Source organism: Syngnathus typhle, linkage group LG19 (genome assembly GCF_033458585.1).
Source record: "Syngnathus typhle isolate RoL2023-S1 ecotype Sweden linkage group LG19, RoL_Styp_1.0, whole genome shotgun sequence".
Classification (NCBI taxonomy): domain Eukaryota; kingdom Metazoa; phylum Chordata; class Actinopteri; order Syngnathiformes; family Syngnathidae; genus Syngnathus; species Syngnathus typhle.
Genome location: NC_083756.1, coordinates 4668842 through 4692750, shown reverse-complemented (window position 1 = coordinate 4692750; position 23909 = coordinate 4668842). Strand labels below are relative to the sequence as shown.

Below are 23909 nucleotides of genomic sequence, written 5' to 3'. Positions count from 1 at the left end.
AAAGGGGCTCTTGAGATCTTTGGCAAGCTGTAGAAGCACTTTCAAGTTGCTGCTCGCTGCAAAACATTCTTGGAGACGACTACATTAGTATGTCATGGATGGGGAAATATCTTGCTTCTCCAAATCATTTGCGTCATTGTTACAAATAAAAAGTATTGAATAAAGAAAAAAAAAAGTATTTCACGAGCTACCGATGCTCAAAGCTTTCTGAAACCCCGTGGCAGTGAAAAACGTGCTGAATGAATGGCAAGCACATTAGTCTTCCGCTGAGTACCCTAGAGTAGAAAATAACTTTTACAAAATGGCACCATCCAGTGGTAGCATCTGTCACATACAGTCAAACGCAGCAAAAAGACATTGAAAAATAATCTTTATAGTAACTGAAAAGACAATAGTTTTACACAGTGGCATTTCTTTAATAAACACTTGCCAAAGGGAAATCTGGTGTGGTCGGGATTTTTTTGATACCAAAAAAAAAAAAAAAAAAAAAGAGAAGAAACACTTTGTGTCCTTTTTTACGTTGAACCATTTTACAACTTTTACATTTGCTCCAGAGTCTCGCAGTGATGATGAAATTTACTCATCCAAGTGTCATCACGCAGGAGCATTTTTGTAAAAAAAAAAAAAACACGAGGAAGGCCTTGGGGGGGGAAATGATGCGATGTCGTTGACCTGCTAAAAGTTTTTTTGAACTTCAGTCAGTAGTGCAAAACATGACTACTAACAATCCTGAAGTACTGTCTAAGAGGTCGCAGTCACTGGTAGGGTAAGAATGCACCAGAATAAGACTAGCTGTCCACCGCCCCCCCCCCCCCCTCAAAAGATTGACGGTAAAAGACTCATAAAACAAATTACAACAAAAATATGAAAATGGTCTGAGAAAAGCTCCTCTAACAAACTTGACCGTCTTGGACGGGGGGAGGGGCGTCAAGTCACAAAGTGTCGCTTCCAGTTTGTCTAGAAGGGCAGCCCTCGACCTCGAACGGTGGCGTTGATGTGAGGGACAAAGCCGGGGGGCACCTGGGAAGAGGGCGAGGCCCAAGCGCGGCCTGGTGGCGGGACGGGCGGCGGGGGAAGAGGCGGGATGCCGTCCTTCCGGACCAGAGTGTGGTTGTACAGGTGGAGGGCGCCGGGGTTGGGTTGGCCTTCCACTGGGAGGGGGCTGTATTCAAAGCGGTGGTCCTTGTCCCCGGCAAACAACATCCCAGGGGCTCCTCCTGTGGTGGGGGGGACCGGTGGGGGGAAGGAATCTAGGGGTGGGGCCTGGCTCGGTCCGCTAAACGCTTCTCTCAGTGAGTGAGGTGGTAACCCCGCGCCCATCATGTGACCCATGAAGCTGTCCCCAAAGCCTGTGGGAGTGAAGGGGGGTGGCGGGACTGGGTGGCCAAAGTCGCCCCCGTAGCCGGGCCCTTCCGCGGTGGGCAGGGGCGGGTAGTCAGGCTCGGGCGGGCGGGCGCCGCCGTCGCCTCCCCCGGCCGATGCGATGGGCGGGGCGTGGCCGGGCTTGGGTTCGGGCGGCGGCCGCCTGTAGTCCAGGTCGGCGTGCAGAGGTGGCTCCGGGGGCTCGGGGGGTCGCTGGTCCGGGGGCAGGATGGGGACAGCGGCCAGGTCCGGCACTGTAAGACCAACAAAGACAGAGTGGTCCAACCAACGCGCGATTCTAAATCAAATGACAACTAAAATGGATTACCAGGGGTGACTGGGCTGGTTTCTGTGGGTCTCTTGGTATTGGTAGGGAGCACATCTGCTCCCGCTGACAGGTTGCTGTCGGCCGCCTCCGGCCCGCCCCCAGCCTCCTGCCTCTGAGCTTGCAGTAGCTGAGCCAGCAGCATGGTGACGGCCGTCTGAGTGGCGGCTGCAGCAGCGGCCGCTGCCGCATCCCCTTCGGGGGGGGGAGAAGGGGGCTTGGGCATGGGCGGGGTCCGCGGCCGCGGGGGCTTGGCGACCAGTGGCTGAGTTGCCTCAGGGGGGGGCAGCACTTTGGACAGTTTCTGCAACGTCTCCTGGTTAACCTTGGAGCTCACAGCCTGGAAGAACTGGGCCGGGTTAGCGGCGGCGGCGGCGTTGTTGGGCGGCCCGAGGAGGTTCAGCAGGACGGCGAATTGCTCCTGGGTCAACTGGGAGTTTGGAGCTTTCGCGTCTGCCCATAGAACAGTATAACAAAGGTTACTATGCGGATGGTTAAAACCCGTTTGCCGTACGCGATGCGAATATTAACAGTCGAATAGCAACAACGTGCAGTGCAGCATCTTCTCGCCCTCACCCAGCAGTGAAGAAGCAGCCGCACTCGGGGCTTTGATGCCGGCGGATGCCGGGAATCCCTGAGGTGTGTTACTGCGACTGTCGTCCAGGCCCAGCTCCTTGCGCGGCGCCTTGGGCGGGCCGGCCAACTCCTCGGGCATCTGCTTCTGACGCCGACGCTTCTTGCTCCACAGCTCGTGACAGTCCTGCCACAGTGGGAGACTGGAGACACAAAAGGAACTTCAGTGGTTCGTATCCAAACGGTCGTGATCTCAAAAGTAAACAACAAAGTAAACCGCCGCCTCCTCGTGGACGTACTCTGGCGGGGGCATTTTGTCAGGGTCCACGTCCTTGAGGAACTCGCAGCTCAGCGCCTGCTCGCCCGTGCATCGTTTGCTGGGGTCAAGGTTCAGCATGTGGTCAAACAAATCCAGCGCAGTCGGAGGAATGCTGAAGGCAGGACAAGGGCGCAAGGTTATCGACCCAAAATGCAGTACTCGTCAAAGTGAGGCAGGACTTGGAACTTACAAGGCAAATTCCTCCCGCAGTCGTCGCCTGTACTGCTTCTTTGGTTTCATGGTGTTGAAGAAGGGAAGCTTGATGACATCCGGCCACACCGCCGGAGACGGACTGCCGCATATCCGACTGCGAGACAGCAAAGTGCTCCAATAAGTTGGGGAGCCAGAAAGTTGTTGAAATGATGGACACCAACTGTCGTAACGTTTTGCGTGGCATGTGAGCATGATGTTGGAAGGCACGACTGACTGAGGTTTGATTCCTGTCTGTCTTCTTGAAGCCATGTGTTCAGTAAGCGTATGAAGGATTTGTACAAAATCCAAAAGTAAAGTTCTAGGACCTGATCAGCTCCAACTGGGCCAGCTCCTGGTTAGCTTGGAAGATGGGCTTCTTGGTGAACAATTCTCCCAGGATGCATCTGCGAACAGTGTCATTTTGTTTGTCCACACCGCATTCGTTTGTGACGACATTGTCCTCTTTGCGTCCTTACCCGCAGCTCCAGACGTCGATGGCCGGCGTGTACCTCTCTTCGCCCAGCAAGAGCTCCGGGGGGCGGTACCACAGCGTGATGACTTTGTTGGTGTACGGCCGACTGGGAACGAGACGCAGACGTTGAGCGGCCGAAACTGAAATGCCGCGCGACTCAAACGCTCAACGAGATGATTAAAAGAGTTCTCCGATAAGCTCAAGCGGTGTGGCACTTGAACTGGGGTGAGAAAAAAAAAAAAGGGATGAAATATGGGTGCGTGACTTCAATGTAGCAAATTCTGTTCAATGGGATTACATGACGTGAAAACGTCTTGCCGGAGTTGGACGAATAACCAAAGACGTGCGTGCGAAGGCGGGCGGGCGGGCTCACCTCTCTTCAGAGTTATACAAGCGAGCCAGACCAAAGTCTGCCAGCTTGATTTTTCCTCTGATAGGAAGAGAGAGAGAAGACGTGTTAGGAAACGCCGAGTCAAAGTCATCATCGGGCTGGCCGGTGGGACAGGGCTTCCCGAATGGCACGGAAGGGGACCCACTTGTTGTTGAGCAGGATGTTGGAGCACTTGATGTCACGGTGCAAGAAGTTCTTCTTGTGGCAGTAATCCAGCCCCTCCAGCAGTTGCCGCATGAACGACTTGATGTGGCTCTCGTTGAAGTGCACCAGGCCCGACTCCAGCAGCCCCATCAGGTCGTGGTCCATGTACTCAAAGACCAAATAGAAAGCACCTGCCCGTAGAAGGAGGGATGTGTTGCAAGGCTTCTGTGGCATCTTGAACGAATCCAAAGAATAAAGGGGCACACGAGACGAAGCGTACCTTTATCGTTCTTAAAGTCCAGCGCGTCCTCCTTGTCGGTGACGATCTCCTTCATGTTGATGATGCTCTTGTGGTTGAGCTGCCGTAAAATTTTGATCTCTCGGATGGCCGTGATGGGGAAGCCCTCTTTCTCGTTGTCCAGACGCACCTTCTTCAGAGCCACCATCTCCGCTGCACACAGCATGACGAGCAGCACGTCTTGCTGGGCTGCCACTTAATCAAAGGAGAGCACTTCCCCACCTGTGTCCTTGTCTTTGGCTTTGTACACCTGGCCGTACGTGCCTTCTCCCGTGATGCCGATGATCTCAAACTTGTCCACGCAGCGCTTGCCCCAGTCGATCTCTGTCTCCTTGATCTCGCCGTATCTGGGGCCGCACATTCTGGGATGCGTGTTTCCAGAGGGACATTTGGTTTGTATTCAAACAGATGACACGCGTGAAAAATGCTAACTTACTTGGGCCGTCTACGCAGCGCTTGGCTCTTTTTCTCGTCGGCCGGGCTGCGAGGAGAAGACGTCCGGCTGGAAAGAAGCGGCGGGAGCGGCAGTTCGGCAAGCAGCTGTCGACCCTTTCGGTCGGACTTCTTCTTCGCCGACAAGTCCTTTGCGCTGAGGGGTGGGGGGAAAAAGCATTGATGGGTTTTGCCGTACTCGTTTTTCAGACTGTCGTATGGCACACCACAGAGTTAAATTGTGGGGCCCCTGTTGTGTTTTCAGTATTTGCTGCCCCCTGGGTTCCGACTTAAGAAAGTGTGCTAGTTCCTTGTCACTGCTATGTCCTGCTGAGCAAAAAGGACACTTCCTCCTTACTGGACCGTGATTTTGAATAGGATTGGCATTTCCACGTGCATTTTTAAAACTGGCCGAAAACAGCTTTTAAACTCAGCATTGTTTTTGCGTTTGATGGTGCTTCATGTTTTCGTTATTCATTTCTTGCAAAGCACTTTTGTGTACAGTGCTGGTTGTGCTCAACAAAGAAATGACGTCAAAGAAAAGCACGATGACATCTATATGGTGGATTTTCACAGGTACCCACCAGTCAACTTTATCAATTTGCTCAAGAACACTCAAGGGAAGCGGAACACCAGAGATGAAGGTCCCACTGGCTCGTTCCTTCTCTTTGCTCGGCCCGCTTGCCGTCGTGGCTTTCTTCTTGGAGTCATCTTTTGCCTTTGCGTCTTTGTTCCGGGGGGCGGGCTGCTCCGTACCCCTCTTAGAAGTGCGGTTGGAGGGCGACTGGGGCTGGCTGGACGTGGGCGTGCGTGGGCCTTTCTCCGCCGCTGTTGTTGGAGGTGCGGGTGGCGAGGGCGGGCGGCCCTTCCTGCCCGCGTGGTTGGTCTTGGGACTGGGCTGGTGAGCGGCAGTGCTGCCCTTGGTGGGCGTGGAAGAGTTGCCTGCGCTTTTGGCTTTGGCGGCGGCCTCGGCTGCTTTGGCTTTCTTCTGCTTGCTGAGCTCGGCCGCCAGGCTGCTCTTGAAGGTCAGCGTGCTCGGTGAGAGGCTGGAGGGCCGGCTGCGGGAGCGGGAATGGCGGTGGCGGCTGCGGGAGCGAGAATGCCTGCTAGGAGGATACGGGCTGCGACTGCGAGACCTCACCGATCGCCTGTAACAAAAAAGACGCAGCGTGTTTACAAGCACTTTGCACGTTTCAAAGAACAGCCGGACTGACTACGCTGTGTCTTGTCAGAATTTGGCTAAACATTACAGGTCTTGGACTACATTGTGAAGTGTCAGATAAGGTGAGAAATCCTTCGCCAGATCTCAGGCTTGTACCTCACCTGACATCTGGACTCGGGCTGAGGGATTTCCTGTAGGGACTTCGAGATCTCCGCCGTCCTCCGAACGGACTGGCGACAAACTCCCCCTGCTCGTACGGACTGTGCCGGCTGTAACTGGGAGATCTGCGCCAGTTGGCCGGACTGGTAGGGGATCGCTTCCTTTTGCTGCCCGGGTACGAGCTGGGTGACTTAGCAATGCCGTAAGCTCCGTACACGTCAGCGTCTCGGCCGTAGTAGTTGGGCATGGGAGAGGTTCTTTTGCTCGGGTAAGTGGGGCTTCGTCGCGATATCATCTGGTTGTAGCCAGGCGGGGATTGGTAGCTGTACGAGTAGGATGTCCCATAGGGACTTTCAGCTTTGAACCCCGGGCTTCTCCTGTAGGCTCTCTGCTCTTCGTCGCGATATGACTGAGGAGGAACATCTCTGTACGCAGACGGCGGTTCTTTATCAGCTCTCGTTTTACTCTGTCGCCTTTTAGAGTCCCGTTTGTCTACAGCCTGCGATGACTGACCGGCGGACGACCTTTTGCCATTTTTGTCATTAGCCTTCACCACGTCTCTGTGGTTTTTAGAAATGCCCGGGCTGAGGCCGCCACGAGGTTTAGCGTTTCTCTCACGATTAGGACGTTCCTTCCTCCGGTCGAGGTCCTTGCTCCTTTCCACGGGTCCTTTGGCATGCTCGTCCCTGATGGGGAAAACGTCCCGGCGGTCCCTCACCGGGCCGTTACACTCCCCGAAGTCCGCGGAGAACCGATCGACGTGACGCTCCAGTTTAGGCGAGGGGCTACCGGAGAAGCGCTCGGACTGGGAGCTCACGTCATCGTATTCCACCAGTGTCCGAAGTTCAGCCTCCTTGACCAAAGTGCCGTGTCGGTCATTGACAGTGCCTTCCGTAGCACCAATGTGCCACAAGTCTCTGTCCTTGGCCTGTCTGCGTTTCTTCCGACGAGAAGCCGAGGAGCGTCTATTGTCCCGGTGTCTGTCCCGCTGGGCCGTGCTGCTTCCCGGCTTACTGACGTTACGCCTGTCCTGCCTGCTAGCATTTCTCTGCGCGGAGGGACTCCGGCCGCGGCCATCCCGAACTACATCCGAATTCGGCATTTATCCAGAGGGTTACATCAACGCCACGCTCACTGAGAAAGAACCTTTTAAACTATTATGCTTCCGGCTGTGCAGTGGGGCATAATAACACCGGGCCAGTTAGCATCATAATTCACGTTCGGAATGCCGCGACTATCGCGATCACTAGCTTCACGTTAGCATCACAAAGCTAACAGATTATGTTTTGAATGTGTTCCACGAGAGTTTAATCACGACGCAATTCGGCCACACGCACAAACAATTTGACATTCAGCTAGCAGTCGACTATTAAACGTCCGGACTCCTCCACGGTGTGCATTTTTACAAATTGGCTAGCACATGCTAAGTAAATGTGAGCTAGGTTAGCCTCCGGGGGCTAACGGTACCCGACGACAAACCGCATTCGTGGACAAGAGTGCAGGCCCGAGGCCCGTCCGGATTTAAAGCCCCGATTCCTTGAACCCACCGCGGCTGGAGCGGTACGAGCGGGTACTTCCACCAGTAGGTTGGTGTCCGAGTCAAAAGCAAACTTGTCGGCCTCCCATTTGACACCGCCGAGTCGCAACAAGGAAGTTAGCCGCCAAGTCGCTAGCCAACTGGGAAGCTTTCTTGTCTCTCAGCGTGGACTCGATCGCAACTGCCGTCAGAAAGCCGCGTCTTCCGTCGTGTGATCCGCCGAGTAATTCGCTCCCGTCGGTGGCGTCATCATTCTCGAAGGCGCCCCCAAGCGAGCACCGTGCTTGATTTGAATGAAGTTCCCGAACGGCGTGAACTTAGGCAAGGCAGGCGCGTTACTGGGCTCGTGCTATCCAACACTTCTTGGGCCCTGCTGACTGGCTGCCCTAGACGAGCTTTCAAACTACAGGCCTCGTGCGCCGGCGTCAGCCAATCACGGCGTAGTGCGAATCGACGTGGCCCGACACGTCATCGCCGAGGGAACCCCTGATCCCCACTACTCGAGTGCCAGCAAGTGCCGCTGCGTTCCTTCACGTACTTTCTTCTAACACTTTGAGCTTACACCAATGGATGTGGACACAATCATCGCAATTATCATTTTCTTACACGTAGATATGGACGGATGTATTAGTCTGTACTTATGTGAGCACAGCTATACTTGCAAACAAGGAAGCAATCGGTGCCCCTTGACCTGCTGAATTTGGGCACGTAGAGGTCAGGATTGTGTGACGGCTACCAGGGCTTCTCCCATTTTATCATTTGCCATTTTCAATAGTATGCCGTCTTTGACAAGGCCCCGGGTCCCGATAGGTCAGCAGGTCACACAAAACGGACCAAAAAAAAAAGCATTGGGTTCTACCCTGCCCCACAATTGTCTCCACTCTTCTCCGACACTCACGTCACGCGCTACGCATCAGCTGGACTTTTATGAATGATGTGTTGTTCTCGTCACTTCGGCCAGTGCTAACGCTGTGAACACAAATTTGTTTTACATGGAGTAAACGTTGCAGAAAAGTAAAATAAAGCTCAGCTCATCTCTCAGCACCGCTGATAAATGAGCCAACATTTTTCCTCTTCCCGTCGGCCACACAAGATGGAAAGTGAGCACCAGTAGTCACGTCGCCTTTATTTGCCATTTGCTAAGAACGCACACGCACACACAAATTGAAATGGAAGCGCACAAACGGACCACAATCGGCGACATTCGTGGTTGGTTATGTTTCCAAAAGAACATGAGTGAGGAAACACGACGGGAGTAATTCAATCATGGTAAACATCCCCCACCAGCAACCAACACATAAATATATCACTTTTTTTTATAGCATTAATATGAAAAAGCAAAACAATTTATTTGAATTGGCTGCCTTACCATTCCCTATAAGATGGAGTAGAAAGAAGCTCACGGTGGTCATCTGCTAAGCAAGCACTATGGTGGTCATTTGTTAGGTTTTTTTTTTTTTTTTTTTAGTAGTTATGGCAACACTGTGACAATAGAGGAATGTCAACATTTTGTTTTGTCTTTCAGGAGGGACGCGGAGGTTAGCCCTTAAACTCCAACCGTGCCACGGTTCTCATCGCTCCATTTTGGCTTCACCTCAACGCATCGAAGCTTAAGCGAGCCCAGCATTTTTCCTAAACGCTTTTGTAGTTTTGGTGACGAGTGCAATCAACTGAGCCATTTCGAACAGGAATTGGAAAGGACAACAAGGTCACAGTCTCCAGTCATGCCCGACCAGTTTGTTTAGTGGAGGAAATAGCCGAAGGGAACAATAATCATAACTGGCGTGGCTCAGCCCTCTGCAAAAAAAAAAAAAAGGGAACCAAGCGGCAATTTGTAAAATTGTTGTCCAAGCGCACTCGGCGCAATCGCTTATCTGTCCGCTCTCGCTTCAACTCAATGGTGGAGAGCGCTTTGCTTTCTCTGCCAGTTTGGTCAAATTGGCCTTCCAGATGCCAGCATGGCGTGTGGCATGACTCGACCGAACCGTTTGAGCACCAATTATGATTCGATCACAAAAGCAAAAATACAAAGCATTAACAGCAAATTCAATAACAAGCATTCATTGTGCACGAGAATGGTGGGGGGGGGAGGTCTTCTTTTCTCCTGGCGATGTTATGCGATAGTCGCCCATTTCTCGACAGCGGGAAAATCACAAGAGGCACTAAGAAGTGTGTACGTTGAAATGATGCCATCTGTAACGTATGCTGACCGAGGCTTTGCACTTTGTTTTTAAGCAGCACACACCCGCCTCAATTTGCATACATTGCGGACGTTGTGAAGGAAGAGACCGGACGCCTGCAAGGATCGATTGGAAAGTTAGCGAGCGTATTTGACGTGGGGGTGGGGGGGGGGTTGCGGTCTCAAACAATAAGTCTGACAAATGTATATTATGTACACAAGCAGCTCTCTGGCTTTTTTGTTGTTGTCGTTGCCGTTGGGCCACTATAAAATACAACACCTCTCCCGGATTCTCTTGGCCAGACTCTTGCTCTTCTTCTTGCCGTTCTTCTCTTTGCCGTCCTCCATCTTCCTCGCCCGGATCTCCCGCATCAGATCAAAGAACACCTTTGAGGGTCGGGGGGTGATTCCAAACACACAACAGGAAGGTTACTCGCTCCCGTCGGTCGCCACGCATTTTGAAAGTGAGGCCAATCGGACGGACCTTGTCCACGTTGGCTCTGGTTTTGGCCGAGGTCTCCACGTAGCAGACCCCCCAGCGGTCGGCGCGGGCCTTGGCCTCATCGGCGTTCACCTGTCGCCGGTCATCCAGGTCTGACTTGTTGCCCACCAGCAGGAAGGGAACGTTCTCGTCCTCCTTCACCCGCAGGATTTGCTCTCTGCGCATTGACCGAGCGTCAAACAGGTTGGATTTGGCAGCGGGTGAGCTTTTCCGGGCTCGGGGCGAACCTGAAGTCGACGGTGGCAGCAAAAGACTCCAGCTCGGTGATGGAGAAAACGCAGAGGAAGCCCTCGCCGCTGCGGAAATAGTTGTCGCGGATGGCGGCGTAGTCCTCCTGCCCGGCCGTGTCCAGGATGTCGATCTGCACCTCCTCGCCGTCCAGCACCACCTTCTTCCTGTAGCTGTCCGCTTTGGTGGGCTCGTAGTCTTCCACAAACTAGCGCGACAGCCACAAGGAACAACAAGCTCGGCGTTTGCGCCACATCCACGCAAGCCGGGCGCGGGCGCTTACCTCGTCGTACATGAACTGAAGCGTGAGGGCCGACTTGCCCACTCCGCCGCTGCCCACCATGATCACTTTGTGGAGGGCGAGAGAATTCTGCCCTTTGGGTTTCGCCGCCGCCATGGCTCTACGTAAGGGGCTGGGGTGGGGGATGAGGGCTGTGCCAATTAGAACAACAATGCCAACTGCAGCGGCGAGGCTTTTGATTCCTGAAACAAACGGCGGAATGAGCTCATCATCGTTTGCCTCTCTCTACTTGATCGTAAGACGTGCAAGGATACTTCCGGGTAATCTGTTAGAAATAACAATAATGGGACCATGTGGTGAAATGTCTTTTTCAAAGAGCTGTTTTACAGCCACGCCTTTTGATGCTTGGCAAAGGTGTGAACAGTTTGTCAAGCCAGGATCAACCCGCAAATAGCCTTTAGGTGATGGAATCAATTCATCTGCTGCACGACTTTTTGAGGACCTAGTTTTAAGGTGCAGAACCAGCAGAATTTGGCAAACAGAACTCCGGACAAACGGGCAAATTGTAAGAAATGTACAATACTGTCCATCCATTTTCTAATTGCACATGTCCCGTTGAGAGTAACGTCAAGAAAAGCTAGCTTGCTGATTTCTCTACGGTGGGCGCTGCAGCGACGAAAATGACCCTCTGGCTTAGCGGCGTTTTAATTTAAAAAAAAAAAAAAAAAAAAAAAAGCGGCGGCTTCGACCGAGTAAATGCCATCATCGACGGCCACAGATGTTCGCTCGAATGTCGCTCGGGTGCCCGGCACGGACGTCGGCGGCCACTCAACGGTAAGCTGGGCTAAGCGGCGGCATACGAGCGGTGCAATGCGGGTGACCGAGCACTTCGTCACAGGTGAGACGTCACCTACCGGCGTCGTTGAAGGCTTTCGCGTAGGTGGCGCCTCGGGCAGGGTTTTAAGTTGCCGTGGCTAAAAGGGAGGGGAAAAAAGAGGCTTCCTTGAGAACTGCTCCCTTAGCTCATGGCTAGTTCCTCACGCTAGCCGTTAGCAGCGCAGCAGTGATGTGTGCGGGGCAGGCAACGGGCTGGGCTCGACTCGGCAATACTCGGCTTAAGTCGGCTCCGCGAGCCCCTGCGGTTGGCCCTCCGCTCGGCATTCACTCGGCTTCACTCGGCTATACTCGGCTTCACTCGGCTTGGAGAGCCTCCGCCCTGTCTCCGAAGACCAGTTAGCTCAATCAATTAATATGTTTGCTCGCCTTATTGCCTGGCGGCATGGTTCCAAAATACTTTCATATCTATCATTCATCTAAAAGGCTTGCGCACCCAAAAGAGTCGCTCTTTATTCAGGTAAATGTGAACATTCACAGACCGCTGAAAACAAGAATTCCGCATTTTCACAGTGATGAGCTCCATTTTATCACAGCTGCAAGTATGCAGCAAAAACTTGGAATGAGACTTTGCAGCTAATTGAAAGTTGCACGGTAAGTCGTTTTTAAGCTGGCACGTCGCCTTGTATGGCGGGCCCGTTGAACGTTTACGACGCTCAATCAGCTTCCTTTGGTTCCCAGAAATTGCAGTACCGGACGCCGACTTGCAGTGGGCGCAATTTCACAATCTTCTGGCCAGAGTTTCAAAAAGCGACTTCAGTCAAGAGAACGAGTCTGATGTTTTTTCACTTTGGTATAAACCAGGGGCGCGCATACATGACAGATAATTGTGCTGATTTTGCTGCACGTCCATCAAAATTGGCCCGCGAGGCTCGAGTACCTCAGCTGCTCTGTCGAGGTATCCGATGATCTGCGTGGCAGCGACCCTAACCCTATTCATAGAAACATTCCAAAACGTGCGGTGAAGCCATTCTCTGCTTGCAGTTGCCCACCGCCCCGTCCAGCAAACCCACGTTCTCACGATAAGCCTAACTGGCTGGGGGCGTCCGCAACAACCGTGAACCCCCGTTTACCGCGACCCGCCTGCAAACTTTCCGAAAAAATATAACGGACATTTTGTAAATACTTTGGATGTTTTCTCATGTCGACGTTTGCTTAGTTTCATTTTTGCGTTACAGCGCCATCTGCAGGATTTCACCACTCAAGTCCCAACGGACTTTGTGACTTGCAACCAAAATCTATTTATATGCACGTTTTGATATTCCTCTCTCGGCGCCGTCCCTCTAATTACGACGTTAGCCCATTGTTTGCAGACTTGCACTTCTGCCGCGCCTTTAAATCACGCACAAACACCCGCGCACGCCGCGCAATCGCGCCCCCCAGTCCCCCTTGCGCGTGCACGACGTCTTGCACGTTATCAATGAGGTCGGCGGACGACAACAGCTGCTTGCCATTCAGGACAGCTCCAGAAGTTTTTTTAACTCAGCCCATTTCTTCACACTCTTCGGTTGTCGAGATTTCCTGTGCGCACGCGCAGAAAGGAGAAGGCGAGGAGAGAGGAGGGAGAAAGAGAGAGAGAAAGGGAGAGAGAGGGAGGGAGGATGTAGACGCGCCGCGCGCGCACCGCTGGAAGGAGAAGACGACGACGACGAGGAGGCTGAAGGCCGGGCTGTTAGGGTTCTTTCTCGCGTCCACATCTGGATTAACAATTTAGACTTTTGGAATCTCCATTCGAGTTTTTGGTGCTCGACTATGTGTCCTCTCAAATGGGTGCCAACAACGGAAAACTGTATGGAAGCGAGGGTGAGTGCTCCAAAGTGGCAAACTTTTGGCGTGCGCGTGGACCTCAAAAAACTAAAATGCAACTTAATGTGCAGTTGGAGCAAGTAAGCATGCATGAGTGCAGCCAGGGAAAATTCTTTTCTTCTCCATCTGACAGTCACTGCTGCTTTTCATTCTTGTCACCCAAAAATGGGGAGCTTACGTAGCTACACAACACAACTCTCTTTATGTATGTGCAAGATGAAGTCAATTGCATTCTGACAGGCAGCCACGTTTGAATGAAGGCACAAGAAAGCAGACACAAAAAAAGACTCCAGCCACAGTTGCCTTTTACCGTAAAGACATCACTGTAATTTGGAACAGCAACACGTTCAAACCCAAGCGTATCATCTGATTAGCTTGAGCCTAACATATGATGCATGAGGAGCATCATTCCATCCATCCTACTGCAGAGGCGTCAAGGACTTGACAAGAGTCAGGAGCTTTCTTTGCACGCCGTTGTCGTTTGAACGCCACGTGCAAAAGCATCGAAGGAATTTCATCTGGAAGAGCAATGCTTTCATCACCGGATGCAGCGCTGGGGGCTCCAAACCATTTTTTGCATATGGTGCCCTAAACTGAAGCAAGACGTTTTGGAGGGCTACACAACTTGGCGACAGAGACTCACCGACGGCTCGCATTGCTATCGTGAAAGTAATTGTATTGGAAAACTTGCTCTCCCGACTCATGGAAATGACGAGTCGAGATTCAGGGTCCTTCGCCATCCGCCTGACTTTGCAGCGCTTCACAATGCCGAATTTCTTTCCGCCTCCGTCCTCTTCCATCGAAAAACACACTTGAGAAATATCGAGTCTATCGAGTGAACTTTGTCCATCCACAGAGGGAGAGTGCTTCACCTAAATGGAATGCCGCACAAATCTCGGGAGCGCTTATTTCTTTTCTTTTGAAGCACGGATATTGCGATACCGCCATTCCACAAAGGCGATACAATCTCCCGACTCGAAATGTCAACCTCACCTCTGCGTTATCATCGCAAAGGCCTAATCTTCCAACTTGGACACACTCCTCCCCCAAATCTCAGGCACGCCACAGTATTTGTGTCTGCCCGGCCTAAATGTTTGGATAAATAACATTCCTTCCTGATCTCATCCTAAGTCAATACCGGCGGAGAAAAGATTGGAAGTTGTGATGTTTAAAATACCACCGCCGCCCGCCACACGACGTTCCCGAGGAACAGGAGCAGCAGGTCCCCCAAGACACTGGCCACTTGGCACGCTTTTGAGAATCATGAATCGAAATAGCCCCGCTGTCCCCGTTTTTGCAAAACCGAGTGACGAGCAAATGCCAGAAAACGAGCATGACTGGAGCAGAAAAGAGTTTCAAGTTGTGCTCTTCTTCCTCCACAGGGAAAGGCAGCTCCAGCATCTCATCCGACATAAGTTCCAGTACGGATCGCACGCCCACCAAAGCTCCCAAGAATGCGACTCCCGGCGAAGGTAAAGCATCTGGTGCTCATTAAGTCACAGCGCCCCCTTCCCCCCCTCCTTCTTTGTCCCCTCCCATTGGCCCTCTTCCCTCCTCATCCACGCTTTGCGCTGCCTATTTTGGGAGAGGAACCTGGCTGCTCCTGGGATGACCCTCATTCAAAGAAAGGCAAACTCGTAGGAATTTATTCAAACTAGGCAATACTGAGTAGATTCAACTGAGACGGGAAGTCAAGGTAAATAACGCTGACAGGGAAAGCTCACTCCCGCAGTGGGAAAAATGTTTGCACGCAAGGCGACTTCACGCTTGCATCTCAAGCGTGACAGACGCAACTCGAGTTCCGCTTGGCAAACAGCTGCGCGGCACAGAAGCGTCGCTTAAGCGGCTGTCGCCGAAGGACAGCCATTGCCAGGTGATGGCTTACAACAGGCCGGCAATACTTCCATTTATGGAGCTTTCGACAAAAACTCGACATTATTCATCGTCAGCTTTTTTTTTTGTCGTAACATGTTCATGCGGGTGACCAGACGAGGCGGCTCTCTGACGGGAGCCGACAAAGACGCAATTCTAGCCGAGCTCTTCCAAGATTTGTCGGGGTAGTTTGCGCCCTGGCCACAATTGATTGACAACCCTGGCCAGACGACACGACAGAAGCTCCGTCTTGTAATTTGCTTCACACGCATTTGCCCAAACAGGGCTCCCAAATGTTTACCAGTTGAAGACATATCCAATCTTTTTACGGCACCACCAGAACCGCCGCGGGGTTGTAATTAGGCAGAGCGGTGCAAAGTGCTAGCATGTCATTACCTCCGCAGTTTTGGTGCCGTCGGTCTGTGTCGCCGAGCAAAGGCAGCGTGAGCGCCGCTGTTTAGTGAGGACACGGGACGGGCGGTGACGTCAGCCGCTCAGAGAGACAGCAAAAAGACGTATATCGAGGATCCATGTCTGGAGCAGTTTCCCAACTTTTTTTTCATCCACCACACACCTTTTCATTGGAAAAAATCTCAAGGCACACCACCATCAAAAATCTGTTAGGTGCTACACCAGCTATATTAAAATTATTTATATTACAACTATATATATGGATATATATATATTTTTTAAAATTCCATTTCTTTTATTAAATAAAAAGATTTTAGACAGTGTAAGGAATAAACTATGTGATTGTGATTAAAATCCAAAAGAATCAAGATGACTTTGTTTACTGATTTAGACTAAATATTGTGACAATAAGAACAAAGTCACGTTTAAAAACGCTTTGCTTTTCTGGCAGCACCTAAGTGGCTATCACGCACGAGGTGTCATGACTTGACTGTGTATTTTACGTCGGTGGAAATGAACAATCCAGGTTCTTCGGTTGAACTACATGCCGGGATTTCCGTTAGTTAGCGAATGCACCACAATAGTCACCGTGATCAAAAACACACAGCAACAAACTGAATACGTTCCCATGCAGCACAATCAGACCATCACATGATTCCCCGATTAGCCACGCATGCGCGATTAGCAAGTGGCTAACCAGGCCTTGCGCTAACTGACCAGTGATTTGGCGATCCTGATTACAATGCGCGCTGTAATTAATATTGGACAATTTCCCATGGCACAGCTGAATATCTCTCACAGCACACTGTGGTTGGGAAATACTGGTGGTGTGCAGATAAAGGGTTGGGAGCAGGGCAGTCCGCTTCCTGACAGTGGCGTCTATTGTCCCACGACTTGCGGTGTGACCTCAGCGCTTCCTGGAGCGAAGGCTTTGGCGATAGTGCCGCCGGCTAACGTCCACTTCCACATATTCAATTCCAATCCAGGCAGCATCCCGGGCTCCTTGCTGCTTGCCGCAATGGTGCCGTACACAAACCGACCCAGCCGGAAAACTTGCACCTCTTGACTCGGCCGAGCTCCGTCTACGTGGGAGCGCTGAAAAAAAAAAAAAAGAATCCCTGCAGTTTGAGTTTGCAGTCGCTCTACCTGCTTGCCTCCATCTCTGCTAAAGTCAGCAGGCGCTCCTGCCAATTTATCTTCCTTCCTTTTCCTCTCGCTTCCTTTGGAAGGGCCATGAAGATAGAACGGCATCAAAAATGGGTATCAAAATGACGGCTAAGTTGACACTAATTGGATTCTGCCGCCGGCGCGCCCCGCTTGCCTCGCACCACCGTGGATCCAATTTGGCTGTTAGCGGCAAATGATTCCAGCCCGAGTGTGCCTCGGCGCAGCTGCCCTGTTCGTTCACTTCGGCGGCGAAGTCCAGATGTTTGACTCGTTTGCCTCAATTTCCCGCGGCACACTCCAGCGCGTGCGTTGGTGCGACGGCCACGTGCGGATTCCACTGGGTTGATTCACGAATGAAGTCAACGTCCTTTTGCTCACATCACATGTTCTTCATCAGGGGTTGCCATGGAGACAAAAAGTGTTGTCATGCAAACTGTGCACTTTTCCTCATCCCTGTAGGCTTTCCGTCTCACCACCGACATGCAAACATGCAGCAATTGAACGACAACCCAAATGACGTCATGAGAGAAAAATGAGAATGTAAAGAGTAAAATTACTCTTCTTAGTCAGGACTGTACTGACGTAGTGTTCCTGTGCCTTGAAGAGGTGTAAAGTTCCGCCTTTTAGATTCTGTCAGGAAACCAAAATGTGTTGGCAGCAACTGGTGCAAAAAATGACCACAGCACACTTGCGCCTGCGTCCGGATGTGCGATTTAAGTCCCAGCCGAGCTTTTTTCAAAGCTAGGCGACTTGATCCACAAGAGTCTGCGGATGTCATCAGACTCCGAGAGGGAGTCCGGGTCTGGAATAGCCATCGTCGTCCTTCCCACTGACAATCCCGACACGCAAATCCACACGAGGGCCAACGTGACAGGCAGACGCTGACGTGCGGCGTACAACCGGGCTGACCGATGGCCCGGAGTGATGCCTCCAACATGCTTTGATTGGTCATGTCGTCTCCTTCCACGTCACGGCGGTTCAGGTGCGGATTCCAGCACAAGGACGGCGAGTCCGGGCCTCAAGTCGTCGTCTCTGTCCTCTCCGGCGCTGTCCAGCAACGGCCCTGACAGCAACTCCACGTCGTCGTCGTCGGCCGCCGCGTCCGAGACGGTGGCCGTGGTCCACCCACAGCCAGGCTCCCGAGGCCGCACCTGCAGGGGCCACTGCCCCGCCGACGTCCTGCCTGACAGCGTCCTGCTGCGGATCTTCTCGCACCTCTCCACCAACCAAGTGTGCCGCTGCGCCCGCGTATGCCGCCGCTGGTACAACGTAGCCTGGGACCCGCGGCTATGGCGCAGCGTGCGGCTGGCCGGCGAGCTGCTGCAGGCCGACCGCGCCGTGCGGGCGCTGACCCGCCGGCTGTGCCAGGACACGCCCAACGTGTGCCTGGCCTTGGAGACGGTGGTGACGAGCGGCTGCAAAAGGCTAACAGACCGCGGGCTACACGCGCTGGCCCAGTGCTGCCCGGAACTGCGCCGCCTGGAGGTGGCCGGCTGCTACAACATCTCCAACGAGGCCGTGTTTGAGGTGGTGTCGCGATGCCCCAATTTGGAGCACCTAGACCTGTCAGGTAGTCAGTCCTTCACGAGGCTCACCTGCATGCTCATGCATGTTTCTGACAGGACAGCACTTTTCTTGAGCTTAATGATGATTAGAAAAAGATTAATTCATTTGGTTCCGTTTTTGTTGTTCTCGGCCGCAGGCTGCTCCAAGGTGACGTGCATCGGCCTGACCCACGAGGCGTCGCTGCAGCTGTCCCCCCTGCACGGCCAGCAGATCTCCATCCACTACCTGGACATGAGCGACTGCTCCTGCCTGGAGGACGAGGGTCTGCGCCTCATTGCGGCGCACTGCCCCCGCCTGACACATCTCTACCTGCGGCGCTGCGCGCGGCTTAGCGACGAGGCGCTGCGCCACCTGGCCCTGCACTGCCCGTCCATCCGCGAGCTCAGCCTGAGCGACTGCCGTCTGGTGGGTGACTTTGGCCTGCGCGAGGTGGCCCGCCTGGAGGGCTGTCTGCACTACCTGAGCGTGGCCCACTGCGCGCGCATCACCGACGTGGGCATGCGCTACGTGGCGCGCTACTGCCCCAAACTGCGCTACCTGAACGCCCGCGGCTGCGAGGGCCTGACGGACCAGGGTCTGGGCCACCTGGCGCGCAGCTGCCCGAAGCTCAAGTCGCTGGACGTGGGCAAGTGCCCGCTGGTGTCCGACGGCGGGCTGGAGCAGCTGGCCCTCTACTGCAGCGCCTTGCGCCGCGTCAGCCTGCGGGCCTGCGAGAGCGTGACGGGACGCGGCCTGCGGGCGCTGGCCGCCAACTGCTGTCAGCTGCAGCTTCTCAACGTGCAGGAGTGCGAGGTGTCGCCCGAGGCGCTGCGCTTCGTGCGACGACACTGTCGCAAATGCGTCATCGAGCACACCGACCCCGCCTTCTATTGACAAACGACTGACGGACTCCCGCTATACGCGGAATGTATCGAACATATATATTTATCTGTGAATATACACAGCAAAGGAGAAGCCAGTGGTGCCTTGAGATACCGATGACCCCTCCCGTCTGGATTTTTAGCTTTGACTTTAAAGTGTAAACTTGACGTCGGCACTAATGCATCGCGAGCGGGACCTATTCGTGACAAAGTACCCTAAAGCCTGAAGCAAATGTCGCAGAGTTGACGTCTGCAAGCAATATAACCAGATAGCTGCTGCCTTCTAGCGGCGCAGGTCTGAAGCGCACTTGTAGTTGCATCTCAACTCCAATTTCGGCCGGTCGACCTTCCTGAAATGTTAATCGTTTATATTTCTCCGGATTTCTGAGATTTAAGCTTCAGCAGCGAACGCTTGCCCGCGTGATGTAGATATTATAGCAGCAAGGGGACGGGTTTGTTAGTGTTTTTTTTAATAACCGGACAGCAATGACGTCACAGTTTTTTCAGGTTTTTTTTTTGTTGGGGGTCTCGGACCCTTATTTTGCATCAAGACGCGCAAGAATATAGCGTGCTGCTGATATCTTGCGGCAGTAAAATGAGGTCACCAAACCATGAGTGTGTGTACAAACGATTTTTTCTATTTTGCGGTTGGACTCAATCAATTTGGTGTCGACAAACCAAAATTGCTGTTTTCTTCCCGGCGTGTTCTATTTCTCACCCCGCCGACACAGAAATGGGGTCACTCCATTTACATGCGGTCACTTTGCATTGGTTTTGCCGATGCTCGGGCCTGGGGAGTCTAGTTTTGGAGTGGGGGAAAAAGTCTGAAAATGTTCATGCATCTTGAGGCCAAGATCCGGCAAGTTGGACGGAGTATGAAATGTCGCTCGCGTTTGGAGATCTAATCAGCAATGTAGATGGTTTTGAACTTCTCAAACAGAACCACATCGCTCTCCAGCTGCTTCATCTCCGCTTCCAGCTGCTCCTTGCGAGTCTTCCTCATCTGCGTGTCCACAACCACCGGCAGGCGCTGGTACTTGTCGTTCAGCTCGGCCAAGGTGCTCTTCAGGCTCTTCGGGGGAGACAATGCAACTTCAGAGATTGTTTTGCCAGTTCAGCTTCAACGGGGAGTCACACCTCCAGGTTGGCCTGTCGCTCCTCATCCGACAGCTGCCTCAAGGCGCTACGCTCCTCCTCCGCAAACTCGTAGTCGTCTACTGCTCTCTGCGCTTCCTCGCTGCGATGCCGCAAGTACTGGGGCACCTGGCCGTAGCCCTGAAGGTGGCCGAGACACAGATTAGGGAGCTTCCAGTTGTTAATGTAAATGAGACGTTTTGTCCCACGCGTGAACTGGCTTTGCCCTAACGACCACATTTGGATTCGGGGAGCCAGTTAATCTGGAAGCGAGTTGAACCGTAACACTGGAATGCGTCCACAAATGACTATTTGGGGCGCGCCTGTTTCGATGCCAAAAATTGATACGCCATATTGTGGCTGCAAGTTGTGCACTTGTTGTTTCTCTACTTATTTCTTTGCCGCCATGTTATGTCTGGAGCTCCGTAGAGGTTTAAAGGTCTCAGACGTTTGTCTCGCGCCGCTTTTAATCATTACCTTTTTCTTGGTGTACTTGGGGACCAGTCCCGAATGCTCCAGGAGCGCCTTGTGGCCTCGGTTGGTGTCAACAGAAGCAACCTGCTGTCTGGTGGTTGTGGGCTTGATGATGTTTCTCTTGGTGCAGAGGCCCTCAGGCGGGTGTTCTGACCTCAAGGGGACGGCCGGTTTCTTTGCGATGCACATGCGATGACAACGTTCTTTTGCTGCGTGACAAAAGGGAGTGAAACAATCAAACAAGTAGCCGGATTTATATGGGTTGGTGAGGCAACTCACTTTCCGGCACTTTGGAATGCTTCTTGAGGTATTTCTCTGGAGAGGGAGCCTCCACTTTTGCTGGTCCCATCGTTTTCATTGCATTCTTGAGCGGCTTGTCCTTCAGGGTAACCACTGGTCTGGATTTGGGCGTGTTCCTGCAGAAACAGTGCAGAATGAATAGCCAGTTCTTAAAAAAAAAAAAAAATCTGTGAAATCTAACCGAATATCTCCCCAGACACGAATCCAATCCCTAAAGACTCCCATTTTACATATGATCTTAGCTTCTTCTTTTTTTTCGCTGACTTACTTCGGCTTTTTACTGTGAACCTGTTCGGGTAAATAGTTGTAGATGCTCTCTTGGGGGAAAATCGTCTTCGCCATGTTGAAAGTGTTACAAGGAGCTGAAATTAAGTCGTCAAATGGCAGGAAAATACGCAAACCAACCTTAGTTGGAAAGTTCACTGAGGACTCTGCTTTGGCTTGTTGCTATGCAACCTGCGTGGACGGTACGTTGCATTTAGGTGCGGTCGTAAATTACTAGACGCTTATTTTACTGGCTTCGGTTTTTTTAAGTATTGTCATTTATGAGCATTCTAACTGTACGCTGTATTCTGCTTTAGGATGACGATTAACCCACGTCTAACTAACTAAGTTAAATGGTTCAGATAGTGAAGCGTGATCGCAAATGGTGAAAGTCGCGTCGAGGGGAACCGTCTGTCAACACAGGCTCTAGTTCGAAGCCGAGCACATTTAAGCGTCGCACACGCTTGTTTTGCTCCTAGCGTAGCGCAGCAACCTGCACAGGCTTGTAATTCGCCTGGCTCAAATTCGTCCAACAGAAAGATAAAACGCAAGAAATAATGAAGCCTGCCGTCGACGAGATGTTTCCGGAAGGAGCCGGACCATATGTGGATCTGGACGAGGTTTGTCAGCCCGTTTTTATAAACAACACCGCGAAAGCTAGTTAACATTAACACCGCTCTGGATGATACGGGCTGGTGCTTGCATTGTACGCGCGTCTTTAGGACACCGACAGCAGTATATATATTTTTTTAGCGGTATGAATAAATATATATATATTTTTAATGACTAGATTGACAGTGAAGAAGGGCTATAATTTTATTGCACCGCTGCGTGTGTGCAGGCAGGGGGCAGCAGCGGCCTTCTGATGGACCTGGCAGCCAATGAGAAAGCGGTTCACCTGGACTTCTTCAACGGTAAACATTGCGAATCACGCATCCATTTTACCAAGCGACAAAGCATCTAAAAGTCGTTATTTTTTAATATGTGACGGGAATAGACAAAATATGTTAATTAACAAGCCATGAATGACTTGCATATCAAGGAATCCTGCATTTTCTCATATAAAAGTTTGGTGGAATATTTTTGAGTGTAATATACACCTTTCATTTAAATATACTGCAAATTAGTGTTGTGAGATAGATTTGCAAAATTACTAATAATTTAAACCAATAATCAAATTCGTCAAAAATAGTTTTACAACATATGCCCTGTTTTTATTTATTCATATTTAGAGTGGTAAAATTTAGTTGAATATCTCTGACATAAAACTTTTCATTTCTGTGCCAGGTGGCGCCCACAACCAAGGTTAAAAAAAGAACCATAGCTAATGTGTTTTGTTTCCCGCAGTGTTTGGCCGCCGGCTCAACACAATTTAGGCTGAGCGGCACGGGAGCAGAGCGAAAAGCGCTGATTGTTAACGACGCGGTAAAGATGCATTACGACGGAAACGCAGCAGGGCGCCTCGCCATTCGGCCGCTTTGAACGCGCACGGCAACGAGCACACGCGGCGCCTGTTAAGTCGGCACATGAGAAGCGGGCGGCGTCTTCCCAAATACATTACTGCAGTACCAAGACCATCGATTTCAAAAGCTGACTTTTTTTGATTAATTAATTCACGGGAACTTGTTTTTGGGGATGAGCAAAGGAAATAAAGAAACATGTTACAAAACATCAACTAACTGGTTTTCTTCCCACTTTCACTTTTTCTGTCTGCTTTCAGACTTTGAAGACCTTTTTGATGACGATGATCTGCAGTAACTGTCCATCCGCACGCACACCTGAAATGAAATAACTTGTCCAATAAAAGTCTTTAAAAAAAAAAACAGCCGGCACAACCAGGTGTTTTTCTCACAATCGCGGGCATGGCTGACATTCCAGCTTTGGAGAAAATTATGCGTATGCATTTTTGGGGCAGGTTTGGGGGCCAGAAACACCTGTTAGCGAAACGTAATTACATACGAGACGCCAGCTAAAACGGCCGCTAAATGCTTGGCCACATTATGGGAGAGGTGGAGAGTTCAATGCGGACGTTGTTTAGCGCACAATGCACGCGTGATCGCAAAGGCCCGCGTGCTACATTAGGGTCACGCTGGCTTCGTTACCATGGCAACAAAGATGCGGCCCACAAAACGAGATGCTTCGACGTGACTGTCCGCCATGGGACCGAAGCTTCGACGACGGCGCGTGCAAATGTGTCTCTTGAAGGCGCAAGTATGGCGGACTGCAGTCAAGCCGATTCCTCATGTGCAAAACAGCTGGCGCTGGTGCATGTGCGTGCACATGCTGAGCTACAAGCTGCCGTTTTGCCATTGCCGGTTTGGCGGTGCACGCCAAGAAGAGCTTATGTGGCTGCGTCTTCCACTACCTCGCCAACCTCGGCCTCGCACGCCCCGAGAAACGAGTAACACCCTCTGTGTACTGAGAGGTGACTTCAGTGACAGTAAAAAAAAGGAAGCACTGAGCGTTGGGGTACACCGCCCTCCCCCCACCCGCAAGGATTTCCATCAATTTGAAGTATTGGCTTTTGGAATGCTGTTTCAGTTTACTTTTTGCATTGCGGCCTTGAAATGAACACTTCCACGCACCATATTGGAGTGAAGGCCCATAGCTCAGCATTGCCCCGAAACAAAAGGGAGGGGGGTGGG

The 23909-nt window shown here is 51.9% G+C and overlaps 5 protein-coding genes across 5 annotated transcripts; 2 read left to right on the top strand and 3 right to left on the bottom strand.

Moving 5' to 3' along the window:
- Positions 1-353: 353 nt before the first annotated feature.
- On the bottom strand, positions 354-7782 carry cdk13 (cyclin dependent kinase 13). Its single transcript, XM_061265327.1, has 14 exons — positions 5832-7782; positions 5093-5656; positions 4513-4665; positions 4299-4438; positions 4059-4229; positions 3780-3969; positions 3617-3673; positions 3248-3349; positions 3098-3175; positions 2770-2886; positions 2560-2691; positions 2264-2463; positions 1691-2140; positions 354-1616 (listed from the first exon to the last, which is right to left on the bottom strand). The coding sequence occupies exons 1-14, from the start codon at positions 6929-6931 to the stop codon at positions 958-960; spliced, it is 4113 nt and encodes a 1370-aa protein (XP_061121311.1). The 5' UTR covers positions 6932-7782; the 3' UTR covers positions 354-957.
- Positions 7783-8795: 1013 nt separating this feature from the next.
- ralaa (v-ral simian leukemia viral oncogene homolog Aa (ras related)) lies at positions 8796-11631 on the bottom strand. Its single transcript, XM_061265330.1, has 5 exons — positions 11431-11631; positions 10559-10758; positions 10275-10483; positions 10030-10204; positions 8796-9932 (listed from the first exon to the last, which is right to left on the bottom strand). Exons 2-5 carry the CDS (start codon positions 10670-10672, stop codon positions 9810-9812), a joined length of 621 nt encoding a protein of 206 aa, XP_061121314.1. The 5' UTR covers positions 10673-10758; positions 11431-11631; the 3' UTR covers positions 8796-9809.
- A 1182-nt stretch (positions 11632-12813) lies between these two features.
- On the top strand, positions 12814-19707 carry LOC133143453 (F-box/LRR-repeat protein 7-like). Its single transcript, XM_061265328.1, has 4 exons — positions 12814-13213; positions 14599-14688; positions 17649-18236; positions 18369-19707. Exons 1-4 carry the CDS (start codon positions 13177-13179, stop codon positions 19103-19105), a joined length of 1452 nt encoding a protein of 483 aa, XP_061121312.1. The 5' UTR covers positions 12814-13176; the 3' UTR covers positions 19106-19707.
- Positions 19708-19733: 26 nt separating this feature from the next.
- LOC133143454 (enkurin-like) lies at positions 19734-21460 on the bottom strand. The gene is made up of 5 exons (XM_061265329.1): positions 21269-21460; positions 20980-21116; positions 20704-20909; positions 20230-20367; positions 19734-20164 (listed from the first exon to the last, which is right to left on the bottom strand). Exons 1-5 carry the CDS (start codon positions 21340-21342, stop codon positions 19994-19996), a joined length of 726 nt encoding a protein of 241 aa, XP_061121313.1. The 5' UTR covers positions 21343-21460; the 3' UTR covers positions 19734-19993.
- Positions 21461-21701: 241 nt separating this feature from the next.
- On the top strand, positions 21702-23089 carry cops9 (COP9 signalosome subunit 9). Its single transcript, XM_061265331.1, has 3 exons — positions 21702-21884; positions 22106-22178; positions 22985-23089. The coding sequence occupies exons 1-3, from the start codon at positions 21822-21824 to the stop codon at positions 23020-23022; spliced, it is 174 nt and encodes a 57-aa protein (XP_061121315.1). The 5' UTR covers positions 21702-21821; the 3' UTR covers positions 23023-23089.
- The last annotated feature ends 820 nt before the right edge of the window (positions 23090-23909 follow it).